The sequence below is a fragment of the Taudactylus pleione genome, unplaced genomic scaffold (genome assembly GCF_031769625.1).
Source record: "Taudactylus pleione unplaced genomic scaffold, aTauple2 ptg000518l, whole genome shotgun sequence".
Lineage (NCBI taxonomy): Eukaryota > Metazoa > Chordata > Amphibia > Anura > Myobatrachidae > Taudactylus > Taudactylus pleione.
Genome location: NW_028284920.1, coordinates 924,040 through 942,062, shown reverse-complemented (window position 1 = coordinate 942,062; position 18,023 = coordinate 924,040). Strand labels below are relative to the sequence as shown.

General features: G+C 39.0%; 1 protein-coding gene across 4 annotated transcripts in view; it reads right to left on the bottom strand.

Annotated features, from left to right (window-relative positions):
* Positions 1–1,171: 1,171 nt before the first annotated feature.
* Positions 1,172–18,023, bottom strand: part of BICC1 (BicC family RNA binding protein 1) — a 272,218-nt gene continuing 255,366 nt past the window's right edge. For 3 of the 4 annotated variants that reach the window (XM_088450450.1, XM_088450452.1, XM_088450453.1), the window contains exons 17-21: positions 16,593–16,747; positions 14,726–14,879; positions 9,264–9,424; positions 6,333–6,432; positions 1,172–3,453 (exon numbers count right to left, since the gene is read on the bottom strand). In XM_088450450.1, the coding sequence (XP_088306576.1) occupies positions 3,323–3,453; positions 6,333–6,432; positions 9,264–9,424; positions 14,726–14,879; positions 16,593–16,747 (701 nt within the window). In that variant the 3' untranslated portion in view covers positions 1,172–3,322. The remainder of the gene's footprint in view (positions 3,454–6,332; positions 6,433–9,263; positions 9,425–14,725; positions 14,880–16,592; positions 16,748–18,023) is intronic. The other variant, XM_088450451.1, reaches the window with a different exon arrangement.

Below are 18,023 nucleotides of genomic sequence, written 5' to 3'. Positions count from 1 at the left end.
GAAATAAATATACTTCTGGCACAAGTATGCACTTTTAAAGTAAACATGATAGTGAATACCCTGACGCCTAGGTTACAATTTAGAGCAATGATGTACTGACAAGTATAACTATAGGTGGTAATCCCTTTCTTCACAAGCACTTTAACTATATGACACTTATATTATCTTAAATAGGATAGATTTACTATTCTTAATTTGAAGCACTGATGATGCTCTAGTTCTACAGACCTAATGACACAGTGAACTATTATAATCAGCAAATGACACAGTAATCTATCATACTAGCAAAGAGTGAACTACAGTCCTATCACAGATTCAATTAGCCATGTATACTTACCGCGTGGCTGCAGCTCCCAGATGTAAAGCCTGAAGCTATTCAATTATTTGGCAATTTTCACATGCAATATGCTCATCGCTCTAAGTACCCGAAGCTATGGAATTACCACGATTGGTAAGCCCTGGAAGGTGCACTTAACACAGAATTTAAAGCTGTGAGGAAAATTTTGCTTTAAAGTGCACCCTAAGGGCTTACCGTGGAACCCCATGACCTATTCTCAAAAGAGCCATAAACATATGTACTGTATGCTTTTTGTGCCATTAATATGCTTTTTATATTTTTAGGTGCCACCTACATCATTTTATACTTCTAGCGCTCAATTAGGCTGCTTATATAGGATTATTACTATATTTCAGCTGCTCGCCATTTTTCATCAGCGTAGCCATACTTTATCTATTGCTTACCACGCGGGGTAGCATACAGTTATCAAATAGCTCAGGGCAGAGCTGCAGGCGCGGTTAGTACCGTAGCTATATGAATCTGCCCCAATTTGCCACATGCAGGGACATCAGACACAATGTGTTGAATAAGGCCACGTCACAATGCGTCGCACGTGAGTGAATTTTTTTTTTTAATGTGTTACCAATATTTTATAGGTCATAAAAAATAACTAATTTTTCTAGAAATCCTGTGGTTGCCCCTGTTGCTTTAAAATGCTTTGTGTGACCTGACCTTAGAGAGTCCACTAGGAACTTTTGAAAGTTAGCGTCTCAATTAAGACATTAATTATATAACTCCTACACACATTAACCAGCACATATCAGTCCAGTTAGTCACATGTGAATTGAAGTAACACACACCTCAAAGTGGGGGTTATAAATTTATTTTCTTGAACATAACACATGATTAGTTAAAAATCCATTTTAATGGTCTCAAATCCACATTTAATAAAAAAAAAAAAAAAAAAGTAAAAAAAAAATAAGTTGTCAACCCCCCCCAACTGAAGTACAATCTGTATCTGTTCTACATTTACAGATAACTTGTCACTCTCAAGGCGCAACGTAAAAGTAACAAATATTTGGATGCAACAACTTTAACTGCGTACACATTGCACTGACCAACACTGTCATTTCGTATCGTCCTGTTTTAGTAACGAGATTAAAAAAAAAAAATGAATGAGAAGAATTCTCTAGAATATATATTTATTACACAAACAATGTATTTTCTGATTACCCTTGCAGTACCTTTCGGGTGATAAAAAAATATTCCCATGCCACACCCTATTATTTAAAACTATAACCAAAGTACAAGTCAAACAGATAATTTTAATAAAGCAATACTATATAAAGGGAAACACCGTTTCTTTTTATAAAAAGTTTATAAAAGTTTCAATACCCATCTGTGTTTAATTAAAATGTAGGTCTCCTGTAAGAGATCAACCATGTGGTACAAAATTCATACTCGTATTAACACCACAAAATTTGTAAAAGGAAGTGGTTCACCAAATGTAGTGTGCAAAGCCCCAAATCCACCGCCTAATAGTGACTTGCTGCATTGCCTATGCCCATAAATGTAATTTGGTGCAGCAAAAGAAAAATATATATATAGATCTATAAAAAAAAAAAACATTCCCATTGTGTGCAAATAGTTGTGTGGCATGTTAATCATGAAAGCAATCATTGTCATTAAAGTTCTATTACGCTTATTAATTGTACCATGCTTTCAGACTGAATAAGAGCACTTGTTTAGGTGGAATGTCTTACTGCTGGTGTAGCACCCCCCTTGATGTGCTTTAAGGCTTCAGATGTAAAGAGGATTTGTAACCGCTCTTCTTTACAGTCAAAGCAAATTTACAGTACAAGTTATTTACAGTCGTCTGAAAATGTAATCAGATAACTTCCTCCTGGAAAGACAATAGTACATATCAAAACAAGGCAATGTGTGATGCCCTTTGTGGTTTAAGACAGTGGCTTTGTAATGGCGCAGTGTAACTTAAACACTTAAGGCTTCCTTGAGTTTTCACAGTATAAAATTGATTATTACAATGTTGATACATTTTAGATGTAAATCAATGCTCTTCACCTTTGGTTATTGATATGAAAAGTTTATCCCCAAAATACACTGCCTACATAAACTCGCTTAGACGTCTGTATTGACTATGTGAAAATGAGGCCAAAGGAATTACTTAGATCTGGATGGCAGATCTTCACTATTACAGAAAAATACCTATCTGATAGTTAAGGAGATGGGTTGTAACTTCTTCTATAAATAAACGTATTACCTTGCATAATTCATCTCCTACTCCATAAATCAGCTTTGACATTATGGAGATGAGTGCAAAGGAAAATTAAAGTCCACACTGATCCTATTTATCTGTTACAGTGAACCGGCTTCATTGTAAGCGTTTTGAGAAAATTAAATAAGAACTAAAAAAACTAAAAAAATCTACCGGCAATAAGTTCTTGTAAAATGGTTCTCAGTTTCCAGGATATCAACTGCATAGTTCAAACACTTACAGACGATAAACTTGTAGTTACTGTAGTGTAAATGCATCAGGCTATGATTGATTAGGGATAATAAACTGTTTACATGGCAAGAAAAAAAACATGAAATTTCCACAGGAGAAAATTAGGAGCATGTAAAGTGCAGAAAACAACTTGATTATTATTATTATTATTGAGTACTAGAAAATTCCTTCACAATAAAACCATGCCCTCGAATATCTGAGAGATTAATTCTTCATTCAGTAAAGATAAAATTTCAGTGCATACAATGTTATACATAAAATACTAAAACATAAAATCAATAAACTTTTTTTTTTTCCGTTATTGCAATTCGGTCCAGTTTACATAGTCGAACAAAACTTGTGTTCTGAATGACTACAAACGTGTTTGGAGGAACGAGTACTTGTGTTAACACATTACTTTGGTCCGTGGTACCTTGACGTTAAAGTGCTGATGGTAAAAATAAGAGTATGCAGCGATGTCTGTCCACCGGTCAGCAATGACCTTCTCTGCACTTATGGTCAAGTGATCCTGCCGACTGCTACCAGCGACCGCTGACACTGGCAATGTCCGCGTGATACTGGCGTGGAAGTCTACCGCTGGCTCCTCCCTCCAAGAATGAAGATCGTATACTGCTTGGCTCAAACAGCTTCCTTCGGTTTTTATTCAGCTCTGATGTAAGGGATACAAGAATACGTTTTTTTTTTATTTTTTTTGTTAAGACCTTCAACTCTAGCTCATTCTGGGGGAGATGTACTAAGCCTTTGGAGTTCTATTTACCAAGCCTTGGATGAGATAAAATAGACAGAGATAAGGTTCCAGCCAACCAATTCCTAACTGTCATTTTTCAAACACAGCCTGTGACATGGCAGTAAGGAGCTGATTGGCTGGTACGTTATCTCCTTTAACGTCATCTCCAATCAAGACTTAGTAAATAGACCCCTGAAGGCTCATACACACTAGACGATGTGCTGTATGAATGATACTGGTGAAAGATTTTCCATGAACTTTCTGTAGTGCAGGATGAACGATATTGTGTGTACACACTGAAAGAGATCTTTAAAAAAATGATCTTGCCATATCTCTGAACAGGCAATTCCTGACAATATCGTTATATTGGCTTACATGTATGGATGACAAAAGACATCGTTAGCGACCCGTGGGAGTGCGCATCGTTGGTCGTTCATTGCATACACACTGAACGATATATCGTTGAACGATATCGTTATCATCCATAAAAATAGTCTACTGTGTATGCGGCTTTAGAGAAAGATAAAGTACCAACCAATCAGCTCCTGTCACTTTACAGGCTGTGTTTGAAAATTGACAGTTAGGAGCTGGTTGGTTGGGACTTTCTCTCTCTCTCCAAGGCTTAGTACATACTCTCTCTGTAAAGCACTGCGGAATGTGTGCGCTATATAAATAACTGGTAATAATAATAATCTACCCCTCTGTCTGAATTAATGGGCAGTAGTGGCTTATTATAATCTTAGAACACTATGGTAATCATTATGTTATCCACCATTAAATGTTCATATGTTAAATTATATAGGAGGGTATTTGGCTTGAGGCTGTGGGGCATCTTAACTGTGAAAATCCACAAACATCTGAGAGTTTAGCTCCTACAAGAATACTAACTAGCAGTCACTTAACACAGGTTTGGTATTCTAAATTGTCCCATTGGCATTAAAACTGTTTCAATAATATGGTCTTCCTAGATCTTCAAGAAAAGCGCTTTAAGTATGAGGTCTATGTACTAAGCATTTTAGAGAGATAAAGTACCAGCCAATCAGCTCCTATCTTATTTTACAGGCTGTGTTTGAAAATTGTACAGTTAGGAGCTGATTGGTTGTTGCTTGCTCTCCAAGACTTAGTACATAGACCCCTGTTTCCCAAATGGAACCTCCTTCCTTATTTCTAACTACTACCCAATCTGTCTCCTTTACTGATCCAACGACTGCAGACAGTCCTCCGCTGATAGCTTGAAGACACCTTCCCAGTGCAGTGCATCATCTGCGAATTGTATTCCCTAAAAATATCCCCCAGATTGTAAATTTGCAACCAGAGCTCTCGTTCCTCTTTATCCATTTGTTAATACAGTGTACCCAGCTGTAAACTGCTGTGGAGTATGATGAAGCAATATAAATTATTATTTTTTTTTTTAAACGTATTCCCTTACCTATCCATTACATCCGTTTGATCTCTCAACTGTTTATTTTTCAACCTTAAAAATTCCACAGTATTCTATGCAACCAGTCTTCTCTTTCCCTCTCAGAACTTTGGCACTTTGCAAATAAAACGTGATGCAATGTAATAGTTTAGAGACATAGGGAAATTAGTAAGAATTATTTATTTTCTCTGAAACCTTAGTGCAGTTCCTGTAAAACGCTTTTCATCACAGGAAAATAATGCTGGCCACCCGTGGCAATATCGCCAACAATAACTGCACATTGGCTGGATGGTGCTCCAGGTGGCTTCAAAACAAGTCAAGTACCAAAACGTGATCTAATCCATAAGATCATTGTGACCTCTGCTGGTCTGTGTGCGTGCTGTGCTCGTGCTAACTAGTGTTATCAGTCAGAACACTGAGCGGCCAGATGATCTAACTCTGTCATCATACTCGCCTCTACTTTTCAAGCAATTTTTTGTTTTTCATAACAATATAATATTTTTTTGCTGATAATCCATTCATTACTTGCACTGACACTTTTGGGAAATGCCATAAAGACTAGCACTCATACATTTGCCATCAAGAACCCAAAAAGGGACATACAGAGGTGTAGAAATAAAACCAACACGGCTACTTGTATATACGTGAAGGACCACAAAATGACATGGTATTGAAAAGGAAATGGGCTAATGCCGGCATACTATGTGAGGAAGTGTTAAAAACTTTGAATGCAACAAGGAACAGCTCCAACATTATTTTGCAAAAAAACAAAGCAACCTAACAAACTTAAATAGTATAATGTATGCATTAGACTCGCAGTAAGCTACTTGTCCCCTGAGTACAACAGATAACACTTGTTGCAAGTTAAAGGTGAAGGACTCAGATATTTGCAGTTGTATTAGTTACTCCTCTCATCCTCCCATCTTAGAGGTGAACATGCACAGTGAGACACTGGCAGCTATGTGGGGCAATTGGCCTGATCGAGTAGTGCATACACCTAACACCAATTAATGGTCATCAAATCAGAAGACCATTATCAGTCTGTACGCAGCTTGCTTTCTGAAATCCATTAATAGGTCCAGTGAAACTGGTGCATGAAACCAATGTTTTTTACCACTAGTTTAACACTGGTTAAGTGACCTATTCTCTGTTTCTTCAGTTCTGTCACCAGTTTAAGACCATAATACAAGCTGAAATGAAGGTAAGGAGAGAAAATGGTACAGGACTGTAATGATAATACAGTATCTGCTTATATGGACCCTCTGTTTCTGGACCCAGCTACAACAGTGGGGGTTATGTCTGCAGTGACGTCAATGAGCAGGAACTCACTAAGGGAAAGTATGGTAGATTCCCTGCATGCTGTGATGGACTGTAGTGTTACCTGAAATAGCCAGCAACATTTTCCTTCGTGCACCAAATGTCGTTATGCCAAGTTCCTTTAGGTCCTGGTCCGTCAATGTGAGGAATGTTTGTAAATCAATCTATAACAAAGAAATGGCTGTTTTAGTTACTGAGAATCATACAACACCCTTAAGATATTAATATCTTGTTTATACTCTAGGTATTAACATTAACTCTGTTTTACAACTTCAATGGTCCTTTCCCAACCATACTGCATACTGAGCAGCACAGACGGTGTAATGGTTAGCATTACTGCCTCACAGCACTGAGGTTGTGAGTTCGATTCTCACTACGGCCCTAACTGTGTGGAGTTTCTATATTCTTGCGTGGATTTACTCCGGGTACTCCGGTTTCCTTCCACACTCCAAAAATATACTGGTAGGCTTATTGGCTCCCAACAAAAAAAATAACCCTAGTGTGTGTACATGTGGTAGGGAATATAGATTGTAAGCTCCACTGGGGAAGGGACTGATGTGAATGGATAAAGCGCTGCGGAATATGTGTGCGCTATATAAATAACTGGAGCCTGAGGCACATCTTCCTCTATTTGCTAATTTTTATTAGAATTATATAATTGCTGTCTAGCAAATCTCCAAACCCCTACCTCCCATCGTACATGCATCAAGCAGTTATAACTGAGCTTTGCCAGTCTGTGAGCCTAGAGGATCATGGCATTGCAAGTGCCAATGTCCACATCCCTTTAATTAGTTTAGGAAAGTTAATTTCGGGGTGAGGGGGGTGGGGTGAAATAAGCGCCTATTGAAAACCAGCTTTAAAAACAGATTTAAAAAAAAAAAAAAAAGGATTTTGTAAAACAAACTACTTAGGCAGCAAAAGCAAATATTTGTCTGGCTATCTATAAATATTTTCTATGTATGCATGCATGTGTATATACAGTATCTGTATGATAGTGTAAATCTATACTAGTAGGGCAGCCAGTAGAATAAGTTGTCCCCTGGTTAACTTCATAAGTTAATTTCCAAAGAATGGCTTGAATGTACCAAATATGAAATGCAACCAGATTTTTACTTGGAAAAACCTATTTGGTCAAATCAAGTCTATTATGTTTAGCTTAAGAGGTATGAAAGCTGCGGTTTCCAACCCAAATAAAGACGCTTTTGTTAGAGAATAAATATCCTTGGTTTGTCTAACATTTGGGAACTGTATTTCCAACAATAGCATAGAACTAGGTGTGCCCTGCATGAATGGCTTTTTCCTGCCTTTACAATTTATGTTTTAACAATTATTTGAAAAGCTAAAAGTATGTAGTGTATAATTAGAGCAAATGATCCATTGGTTATATGTGCCAGGCAGGATGCTCTGAGACACAAAAATAGGTCTGTCAGCTGTATGGTAAGTATTGCAGAAAAAAGAAAAGCAAAGTGCTGCCCTCAATGCTGAAGGCAAGAAGGAATCTAGGATATAAGGGGATACGGTCAAAATCAAATATTGATAATAATTAAAAACAGTAATTATATCCTCGTTCTCTTACTGGGACCAGGGCAAATCATGAGCTACACGGAACTCTAAGACACTTGTAAAACCAGGTAGATTGTGAAAGTGCCATCTTGGTGCCATGCAAAGCGCTGCTGAAGGGGGCATATGCTTCAGCCTTTCTCGCCACATTTACCCAACTTTTGCTCTTTCATCCACAGACCCTTTCACTGCCCTCCCTCCCACTTTATGTCCTTTACATTTTTTCTCCCCTCACCCTCCCTCTGTATCTTTCAGCCCCTCTCCAACACACTGGCGAGAAGAATAAAAATTACATCAGGTTGCTGTATAGTAGCAGCCACTTTTTTGTGGCACATGTGCTCCTGGAATAGAGGGTTTTACAAGAAAATGGTAATTACTCTCCACCGCACTGATTTAGTCATTAGTAATACTTCTACTCAGTGTCTCTGTAGGAGCGGCTACACCCATCGCTTCTCCCAGGCTGCTTCAAGGAGATTGCAGGTCTCTCTCAGGAGATGCCCCAATGTTTAAGGAGTCTCTTGTTCATTCCGAAAGAGTCGCAAGAATGAGCTAAAAACATGTGTTGAGTCTTTAAGGAAGAACTCCAACCATCCTTAAATTAGCAAGGTCACACCCCCCTTACTCACAACTACCAGCAGCATGATATTCTAGCAACAGTTAGGCGTCCTAAACACACGTCCCCCCCTAGAGTCATGATTTATAGACGTCAAATATTATTGAAGTGACCTTATAACAAACGGGTGTGTTATGTACAAATAAGGACGCACTTGGTACTCTAGAGAATCCCAAATTACAGTCCACGTTTTAAGGCTATCCATGCTTGAGTCTAGATGGTTAAATCAAATTGACTGAGGTACTAATTAAGTCACTTGTGCTCAAGCATGGATAGCCTTAACACGTGGTCTATAATGGTGGAGTTTGGGAACCTACGCCTTAAATCAATAATGATTTTTTTTCCCCTGCAATGTTACGTATTATAGAACCACCATTGTTCTGCTAACCAGGAAAAGTGGCACAAGCTAGTAGGTCAATTTTGTTAGCAACAAAACAGGCTTTGCTTTGAAACCAGATCTTTCCAACACAATCAGAAACCAAATGAAATGGAACTGTGCCACTGCAACATTTTACATTTGTTAATGTTTGACAAGGGCAGTACATATTTTCATATTTAGAATGATGTAACTTGTAGTCAGAAAATAATTTGCCAGTAACATGCTAAGCTTCCCAGTGTATCTACATAAACATTTCACAGTGAGTTACAGTGATCAAGTGCACGGCCGGAGTTGCTTGGGTAACCAGAAGGGGAGACGTTAAGTGAACTGAATGCTATAACGGAAAAATGTGCAATATGTGGAAGTAGCTAAGGAACTTTAATCAAGAGGTCATTAAGAGAATAAACGTCTGCACAATCAAATGTATTTGTAAACACACTGACCTCTTGCTGCTGGAAAATATCCGTGTACTTCCCCAGTCCCAGCTTGCTGAATAGTTCAGGGAGATCAGAACCTTTGAATGAACCATTTAGATTACAGCCATTGCTTCCAGTTAGAGAGGAGATGCAGTCCATGTAATTACTGCTGCTAAGATAGTGTTCTGCTGTGAATTATGTCAAACAGATATATATAAAACAAAAGGGTTACTACTATTGTTCCAGATGTAATCTATAATCTTACATTATTTTATATTAAGATAAAAAAAAAAAAAATCAGAGTTAATTTACAACATACCTTAGATAACTCCTTTTCTTCGAGGTCCACAGAATCTACCTTGGGGGTATGTAGTGGAACGGATCCATTGCACCAAACAGCTCTAGCTTTGCCGCTCCCAGCATGTAAACACATATATACCCCGCCCTCAGCCACAGGCATACATACAGTTTGTTAACAAGCCTAACGGCAAGAGACTGAAAGTGTAGATGGAAGTACATCGCACACAAGACACACTCCACATACGAAGAGGGAATCAGTGATAATCTGATAATGGCTCAAGATAATGAAAACATTGATTTCAAATGATTGTCAAGTTTCTTATCTATAACCTCTTTTAAAGAGGATGCTGCAGGATTGGGTAACGTAGCGCTCCTAATCAGCCTCGTGACATTAGCGTCTATCGTTGGGGAAACATCCCATTTGTTACACTCACCAAGTGCAAATGGGTACCAAGAGGTTATATTCCTTGTAGCATGAAAATGCTTCCCAGGAGTACTCCATGCCTCAGACATAAGATTTGTCAGCTATTCAGACTAAGGAAAATAGTCCTTAGCCACGTTTTGACGCCTAAAGACCACTTTGGCTGTCGGTGGGGCCTCATCTTCCTCTATACTGAGTACAAATCTAACTGCTCTCACCAGAGAGGGGACATCCACCAGAGACTGATGGTCTTCTACTGGGTAAGTCCCAGAACTCAGAGTCAGAATGTGAAGAGGAGTCCAGGTCATCATGAGGCAACTGATAGGAACCTCTTATGCCCCTGCTTTGACGCCATTTGTCTATCTGGCTGCTGAGGAGCTATAGACGGCGGCGTACTCTGACCAGAGTGAGCAGTAGAATTAACCCAACAGGAATTCATAGGGGGCATATACATAGAAGGATGCAACTGCTGTGAATACCCCATAGCATGGGGAAATACCGCAGCCGGAGCCCGTGCTTCTGCGACCTTGTCCACTAAGTGCGACAAAACGGATACCACCAGGGTGGTTCTAGCACTGGAGCTCTAGATGTACTGGCTTGAATAGGTAGCTGTAACAACAGAGGCTACACAAACAATCCACATTAACATCCTGCTCAGATAGGCCTGCCAAACAAAACACACATGATCTGAGTACTGGCATATTATCCTTCTCACCTACTGCTTTAGACATGCCAAATGTATAAATGGTATAAGGTGTACAGCGTAAATGCAATGCCACTCCATACCAATGAAACCCTCCACACCTTTTAGAGGGATGAGAAGAAACACAGTGACAGGTACAACTGACCGTTTGGAACAAAAAGGCAGTACATACAGCAGCTAGCATTTAAGTCACATACAATGCATAAATACGCACAATTGCTATTGCAAATGGTACTCTGAATCAACTAGCGAGCCCCGGAGGGGTAATGGGCCTGGTATATAGCACTCGATATCCTACCAAGGGAGAGATATACAGGGAGACCGACCAACCTCTGAGACATACAGTTACAGCAGTACACACACACAAACGCGATCTGCGAGCGTCTCACCACGAGGTGGTCAAATATAGCAAGCCAAATGCTAAACTCCGCCCCGGACGTTGCATCTGGTTTGGGCTAGGAGCGGCCGGGGGAGTGCCTTATACCCCCTAAGCTGTGATTTTGACGGCACGTGTACGCTGACCTGATAGTAGTAGACGCTTACTAGTGCACTCTAGTGCGTCTACTACCCATCCCCGGTGACAGACTATAAGGACCCGGCCGCCTTAGTGAGGATACGTCACACAAGGCCTTCACCTGCAGCTGCACTGATGCATCTCCTACACCTGATGCTAGGACTGCTGCGCACTTACCTGTCATCTCCATGCCAGACCTGCAGTCCGGACCTCAGCACAGGTGCTAGCTAAGCCATGCTGAGGCCCGCCGAGAACCTCAGGGCAAATAGCGGTACTGGTGTTTTCGGCCCCGGGTGAGGTAGTAGGAGTCGCAGTACCTGCGTCTTTGCCGGCGCCTGGTACTGCTAAACTCGGTAGTTCAAAAAACGAAGTAAATCATAAAATAAAAAAGCCTGGGACTGCCTAGGTGCGTCTGGATACTTGCCGCGCAGCAAACAAAAACTGAATGCCTGTGGCTGGGGGCGGGGTTTATTGGGAGGAGGACCGATGCATGCTGGGAGCGACAAAGCTAGAGCTGTTTGGTGCAATGGATCGTTCCACTACATACCCCCAAGGTAGATTCTGTGGACCCTATGGACCCTGAAGAAGAAATATAACTTTAATTGGACTGTAGATACTTTAATAAGTGACGAGAATGGACTTTTTATTTTTATATCAGGTTACAATCCGTGTTTCCCAAACTCATTCCCCAGGGAGAACTAACATAATGGGTACAGGATGCCAGCACTCGAGATCCTGGCGGTCAGTATCTTGACACAGGCATCCCGACAGGGTTAGAATACTGACCCTTGTCAGGCAGTATTCTAACCCTCCCTCCCTGATGCCTGACCCTAACCTCCTCCCCCCCCCCAGTGGCTAAATCTAAGCTCCTCACACCCTAAACCTAATTCTTAGTACCTAACCCTAACCCCGCTATTTACCCTTGGGATTCCGGCAGTCGGGATGCCGGAGCCGTGATTCTGACAAGTGTCGGGATTCCGGCAGCTGTATTCTGAGCGCCGGAATTCCCGCGGTCGGGATATTGACAGCATCCCGCACTAACAGTACATGGTTTTCATGTTTCCTAGTTGGTCCATAGGTGTATTCATTACTGCTAACACCTTATAAAAGATCCACAGGTGGAGCTAATTATTTCACTTGTGATTCTGCGAGGAGACCTGGATAACATGCACTGTTCGTGCTCCCTGAGGAATAAGTTTGGGAAACACTGGCTTACATTTTAGTAGCTGAAATACAGAGAGCAGATTCTACTTTTAATAGTATAAAAGTTCTTAACTGACTGGGGTTTTTAATGCAAGTACACTATAAAACATGCAAACGTTATGTGTGGTCACTTGCATTTAGGAGCCATATACATGCACATTCTCCATACACCTCATTCAAGAAAACATATCCCCCTTTAACACATCAGCAATGTGTGCCATTGACACAATATATTTAGTGATTTAGGAGGACACTGAAGGACATCCATTTGGGCTGCACAGTGGTGTAGTGGTCAGCATTGCGGCAATGAGTTTAATTGCTAGCCAAGGCTTAATCTATGTGGAGTTTGTAGGCTCTGTATGTGTAAATGTGGGTTTTTTCTCCCCAGCTGCTCTGGTCTTCTCCCACATTCCAAAAACTAACTGGTAGGTTAATTAGCTTCTGATAAACATTTGAAAAAAACATTAATTCTACTGCTTATAATGTGTGTACGATAGATAAATAACTGTTAATAAACCATAGATTTGTTGAATAGGATATGAAAAGTCTTGAAATTCTAATGAAATTTTTTTTTCTTTTTTACAGAGCTGGGCAAGAATTTCCACTGCTCCTTAACTTCAAGGAAAAAAAAGGAATATCAAAAAGTTGACAATTATCTTTTACTATTGCTTTGTTGTTGAGGAATCAAGACTGCTTCAAATAAGTAAATAATATATATATACACACACACACACACACACACACACACACACACACACACACACACACACACACACACACACACACACACAGGTTGAGTCTCCCATATCCAAATATTCTGAGATACGGAATATTCCAAAATACGGAATTATTTTGGCATGACTGAGATAATGAAACCTTTGATTTTTGATGGTTCAATGTACACAAACTTTGTCTAAGGCACAAATTATAAAAAATATTGTGTGTATAAGGTGTATATGAAACATACATGAATTTAATTTCTGTACATAAACTTTGCTTGAGGTACAAAGTTATTGAAAATATTGTATAAAATTACCTGCAGGCTGTGTGTATAAAGTGTATATAATAAATAAATGCATTGTGTGTGTATATTTGGGTTCCATTCCCAAGATATTTCATTATGATATGCAATTATTCCAAAATACTGAATATTCCGTTATCCAAAATACCCCTGGTCCCAAGCATTTTGGATATGGGAGACCCAACCTGTGTGTGTATGTGTATGTATGTATATATCTATAAATATTTTTTATTATGTTGGTGCAGTAAAACTATATTAGGAAAGTTCAATTGTTGAAAAGGAGCATGAAAGTGAAGGGCAGTCTTCAGAAGAAATTCATACAGCTCTACTTTGGACTCATCTGTCCAGAAAACATGCTTCAAGATGTCTTGTGTTCAATTTAGATGCAACTTAACTAACACAGCCATTCTGCAATAGGACTGGCTAGCTTTCCATAAAATACTTGTGTTATTATCTTCGTACTGTAAATTAATTATTTTTAACATTCATTTATTTAATTTTGCCAATTTTTGGTTGAATAAATTACCACTATAAAATCTATTATGGGGTTGTGAGATTGGCGTTATCAAATTCTAATGCCTGGGGGTAAATTTACTAAAGGTCTATTTTAATCGGTTAAAAAAAAATAAAAAAATCCATCAACATCGATGTTGTGTTTCAGGGGCTAAATCACACACACACATACAAACTCTTAAAAAAATCAATACGAAAAAAGAATCTGTTAGTAAATGTGTGATTTAGCCCCTGAAACACTACATCAATGTTGACAGATTAATATCGACCTTTAGTAAATTTACCTCTTGGAGTAGATTGGCAACCATAAGGGAGACGCATCAAGTCTTCTAAAGAGTGGTTGTACACTTGTCGACTTCACCAATCAGCTTCTACCTATCATTTTCTAGAATGTACTTGATTAACGTTACCTAGAAGCTGATTGGTTGCTATGCACAATTTCTCCACTTCTTTATTTCTTAGAAGGCTTGATACATATCTCCAGGCCCCCCTGTCGAAAATTTATATATATATATATATATATATATATATAAATATATAAAACAGATTTACTTCCCCAAATCTTTGTGCTCTCCATTGTAGAGTAGCTTCCCTTCAGTGGTCCTCCCATGGTCCAGGAGTATAATTGTTGTGGGTGAAATGGAACTTGGATTCGATTTGATGTGAATGAATAAACATTCTGTAAAGCTCTGTCCAGGGGCGCCAAGAGGGGTTGGGAGCAGGAACTAATTACCCAATGCTTTAACTGATAACATATCTATAAATTGGAACGTATCGGGTTAGCATACAATATCTGCAGATTATAACGAATTACCAGATTTATTCAGTTTCCTCTTGGGACTGCCAATAGACGATGAGTAGTCACTATGAGATGAGTCTATGCAATTCCTTTCCCTCCAGTTATCAGAGTCCGCGCCATTTCCCAGTTGTTCCCGACTATTTGACCGTGATAAGGACATAGAGGGCGTCTAATAAAAAAGAAACACAGACTAATGGCATCATTTTTATCTAGGAAATATCAAACTCCTATTGCCACTAAGCAAAAGCAACACCACAATATTATCGGAATAAGTTTGCAAGACCATAACCTTAAATCACCCACCTATCACACTGCCTGCGCTATGAACCAAACTTACATCCGCTATACTTGTTTAGAATCAGTTTCCATTACTAGAAATTCAAACTCTGCTTATTAGTTTGTATCCGCTGTATTTAAACTATTGTGGCATGTTTTATATACATTTTGTGTAATTTAACATACTTAAAAGTCATTTTCAAAATGTAACAGCTGCAAAAGCTAAATAAATAATATTGTTTATTTCTGTATTTAATATATGTATTACACAAAATGAAGATCTGGGAAAAAATATATATTGCGTGTTAGGGAAATAATGTATGATTAGTTTAGCCAACTATAGTTCTGAGAAATAAATGCAACTTTTTCATATTACATACAGCTGATGGTGTTTTATGAGAGAAAGCTAGAAGCTACAGTTCACAGCTGTGAAAGCGGCCTTATTATTTTTAGAATGACAGAACATACTACAAAAACCTCCATCGCCTGTAGTATATACAATAAGCAATGAATTAGTGCTTATTATAGATATACTGTAGTAGAAAAGTCCATCCTGGCAGTTGGTTCCTCTCACCGTTAAATGCTTTATTTGTGCAAAATAATTTACAAGCCATAACAAAATACATTTTACTTCTCAGAAACGCCTCCTTATTCTGAGACTCCTGCTGATAGTGTTACACGGAAAACCTGGTTCCAGTGCCTCTATCTATTTCTGTAGGCTTGCTACAGAATTTAAGCAAAGGTTGATGCCAAAAGTAGTCAATGAGGCTCTAGAAGTATATGTGTAACAGCAGCATTAAAAAAAAAAAAAAAAAAAAAACATTAACAACTATTAGCCCTTCATTCACTGCCAATATCATCTATTTTAGATCATATCCCAACCCCATACTTAAGACCACAATTCTGAAGAATGTACGTCAACTTCCATTCACCTCCAGAGTTTGACTATGCAGCCTATGGCCTTTAACCATCCAGATGATTATCAATTAGGTGTTAAATGGACACCTGGAGAAAATGTTCCCACGGTCTACAGGAAACACCCATAACATCTCTGAATCTGTGCCCTTTAGTAGTAGAGGATTTAGTTATGAGCTCTAAAACAGGGGTAAGCAACCTGTTCCACATCCCAGCATGCCTTGCCACAGTTTTAGCATGTCATGACAGCACAACTAATGCAGGTCATGCTGGCATGTGTAGTACTGCAGCAGCTGAAGTGCTGGAGGTTACCTACCCCTGCTTTAAACTTTTACATTTCAGCCTATAGCATAAACATGTGCAATACCCCATGCCCCTAACAAAAAACAGCTTTCCCTTTACCGTGTACATTACCTACTCTGTAAAACATATGCATTCGTTCATTTACTGCAGGTGCCAGACATTATGAAGTACATGATCTGCTCTAGTAAATCTACCATTGACCGAGAGTCATGACATCGCCAACACAGGGAACTCAAACCACTAAGCTAGGATCTTGTCATGTTCTAGATTTTCAAATCAGAGAACACATTGCTCAAGGAACTTTCAGGATGTCGCCTATGGATCGAAAACATGACATAGTATGTCAGCAAGTCATTCTTCGTACTAAAACCTGATTTTAACGTGATACCTCATACGTCGTACTCATGGTCGGCTTGTACGGGACATGGTTAGCACGTCTCAATTCTTTAATGGTTTCTGCCGGCATGGATTTGGAGAAACCAAGTCCGCTCCAAGTGTTTGTGGGTGTTCGAACTTCTGTTACAACTGGTTTTTTCAACATTGCTGAGGAGGAAATACAGTCTACTAAGAAAACTTTGTATTTAGAAATTCTTATACTTTTGGTAAACTACTGTACTAAAATATTTTAGGCTTGTACTGAAAAATTAATGTGTACTCTATTGTAGAATTACATTTTTCAAGATCATTACAGCTGATAAATTGTTAAACAGAATTTGTAACGTAAACAATACAGTAGCAATTAAACACAACTTTCTCTATATACGTGGTGTGTAATAGTTCCTGAATCACGCAAATTACTGTGCTAAACAAGTAAAAAGATTATAAAAAAAACAATTATCCAATATAATCAACTACATTAAATTTAGATATGTATTATTTTGCAGATTTAAATAATAATGTATTAATTTATTATTTTATGCTTGGAAAGTAATTCAGGATACTCAAATTTGCTTTTTTTTATTATTATTATTTTTATAAACCACCATTAAATCTGAACTAAACATTTTTATAACTGAACACAATAACCTTTTATTTTACACCAACTTGCCCCAAAGTATGCTTCTCAGAGGGTATAATGTGCCTCACTGCATAAGTAGAGAATAAAGACTGTAGGATTCTTAAAATTACAAATGCTAAAGTATTGCAGTGGGAATAAAAATGAGCAAAAAACATTTATATATTGTAATGAGGGGTAAACTGAAGCTCTGACACAAAGTTATATGGAAGTACATTTCTTCAAAGGCCACTTCCAAAATGTATCCAAATTAAGTGAACTTTTGACAACACATAGATTAGAATAAGTAGTTATGGTAGACTTATCATTGATAACGCTTTCTTCGAGGTCCATACGGTCCACAGGGATACCATATGGGGGGGGGGGGGGGGGGGAGAATGGGGTTGGAGAGATCCAGGCTCCAAACAGTTAAAGCTTTCAGCTCCCAGGATGCCTCGGGTCCTTCCCCATATATACCCCGGCCCCAGCCACACGCCTTCAGTTTTGTCAACAAGCCTCAAGGCAGCAGAAGGAAAGCGGAGAAGGAAAAACAATCGTACACCAGAAGCACTCTCACACACGATGAGGGAATCCGAGACTGATCGAAAAATACTCATTGCAGCCATATGCATCAGAGTGGATGCTCTGTGGACCCTATGGACCTCAAAGAAAAAGAGTTATCAATGGTAAGTCTACCATAACTCTTATTTTCTTTTTCAGGGTCCACAGGGATATCATGGGGATGTCCTAAAGCAGTTCCCCTATGGGTGGGGGACGCTCCTGAGCAGAAGGGAGAACTTGCTGCCCAAAGGAAGCATCCTGAGA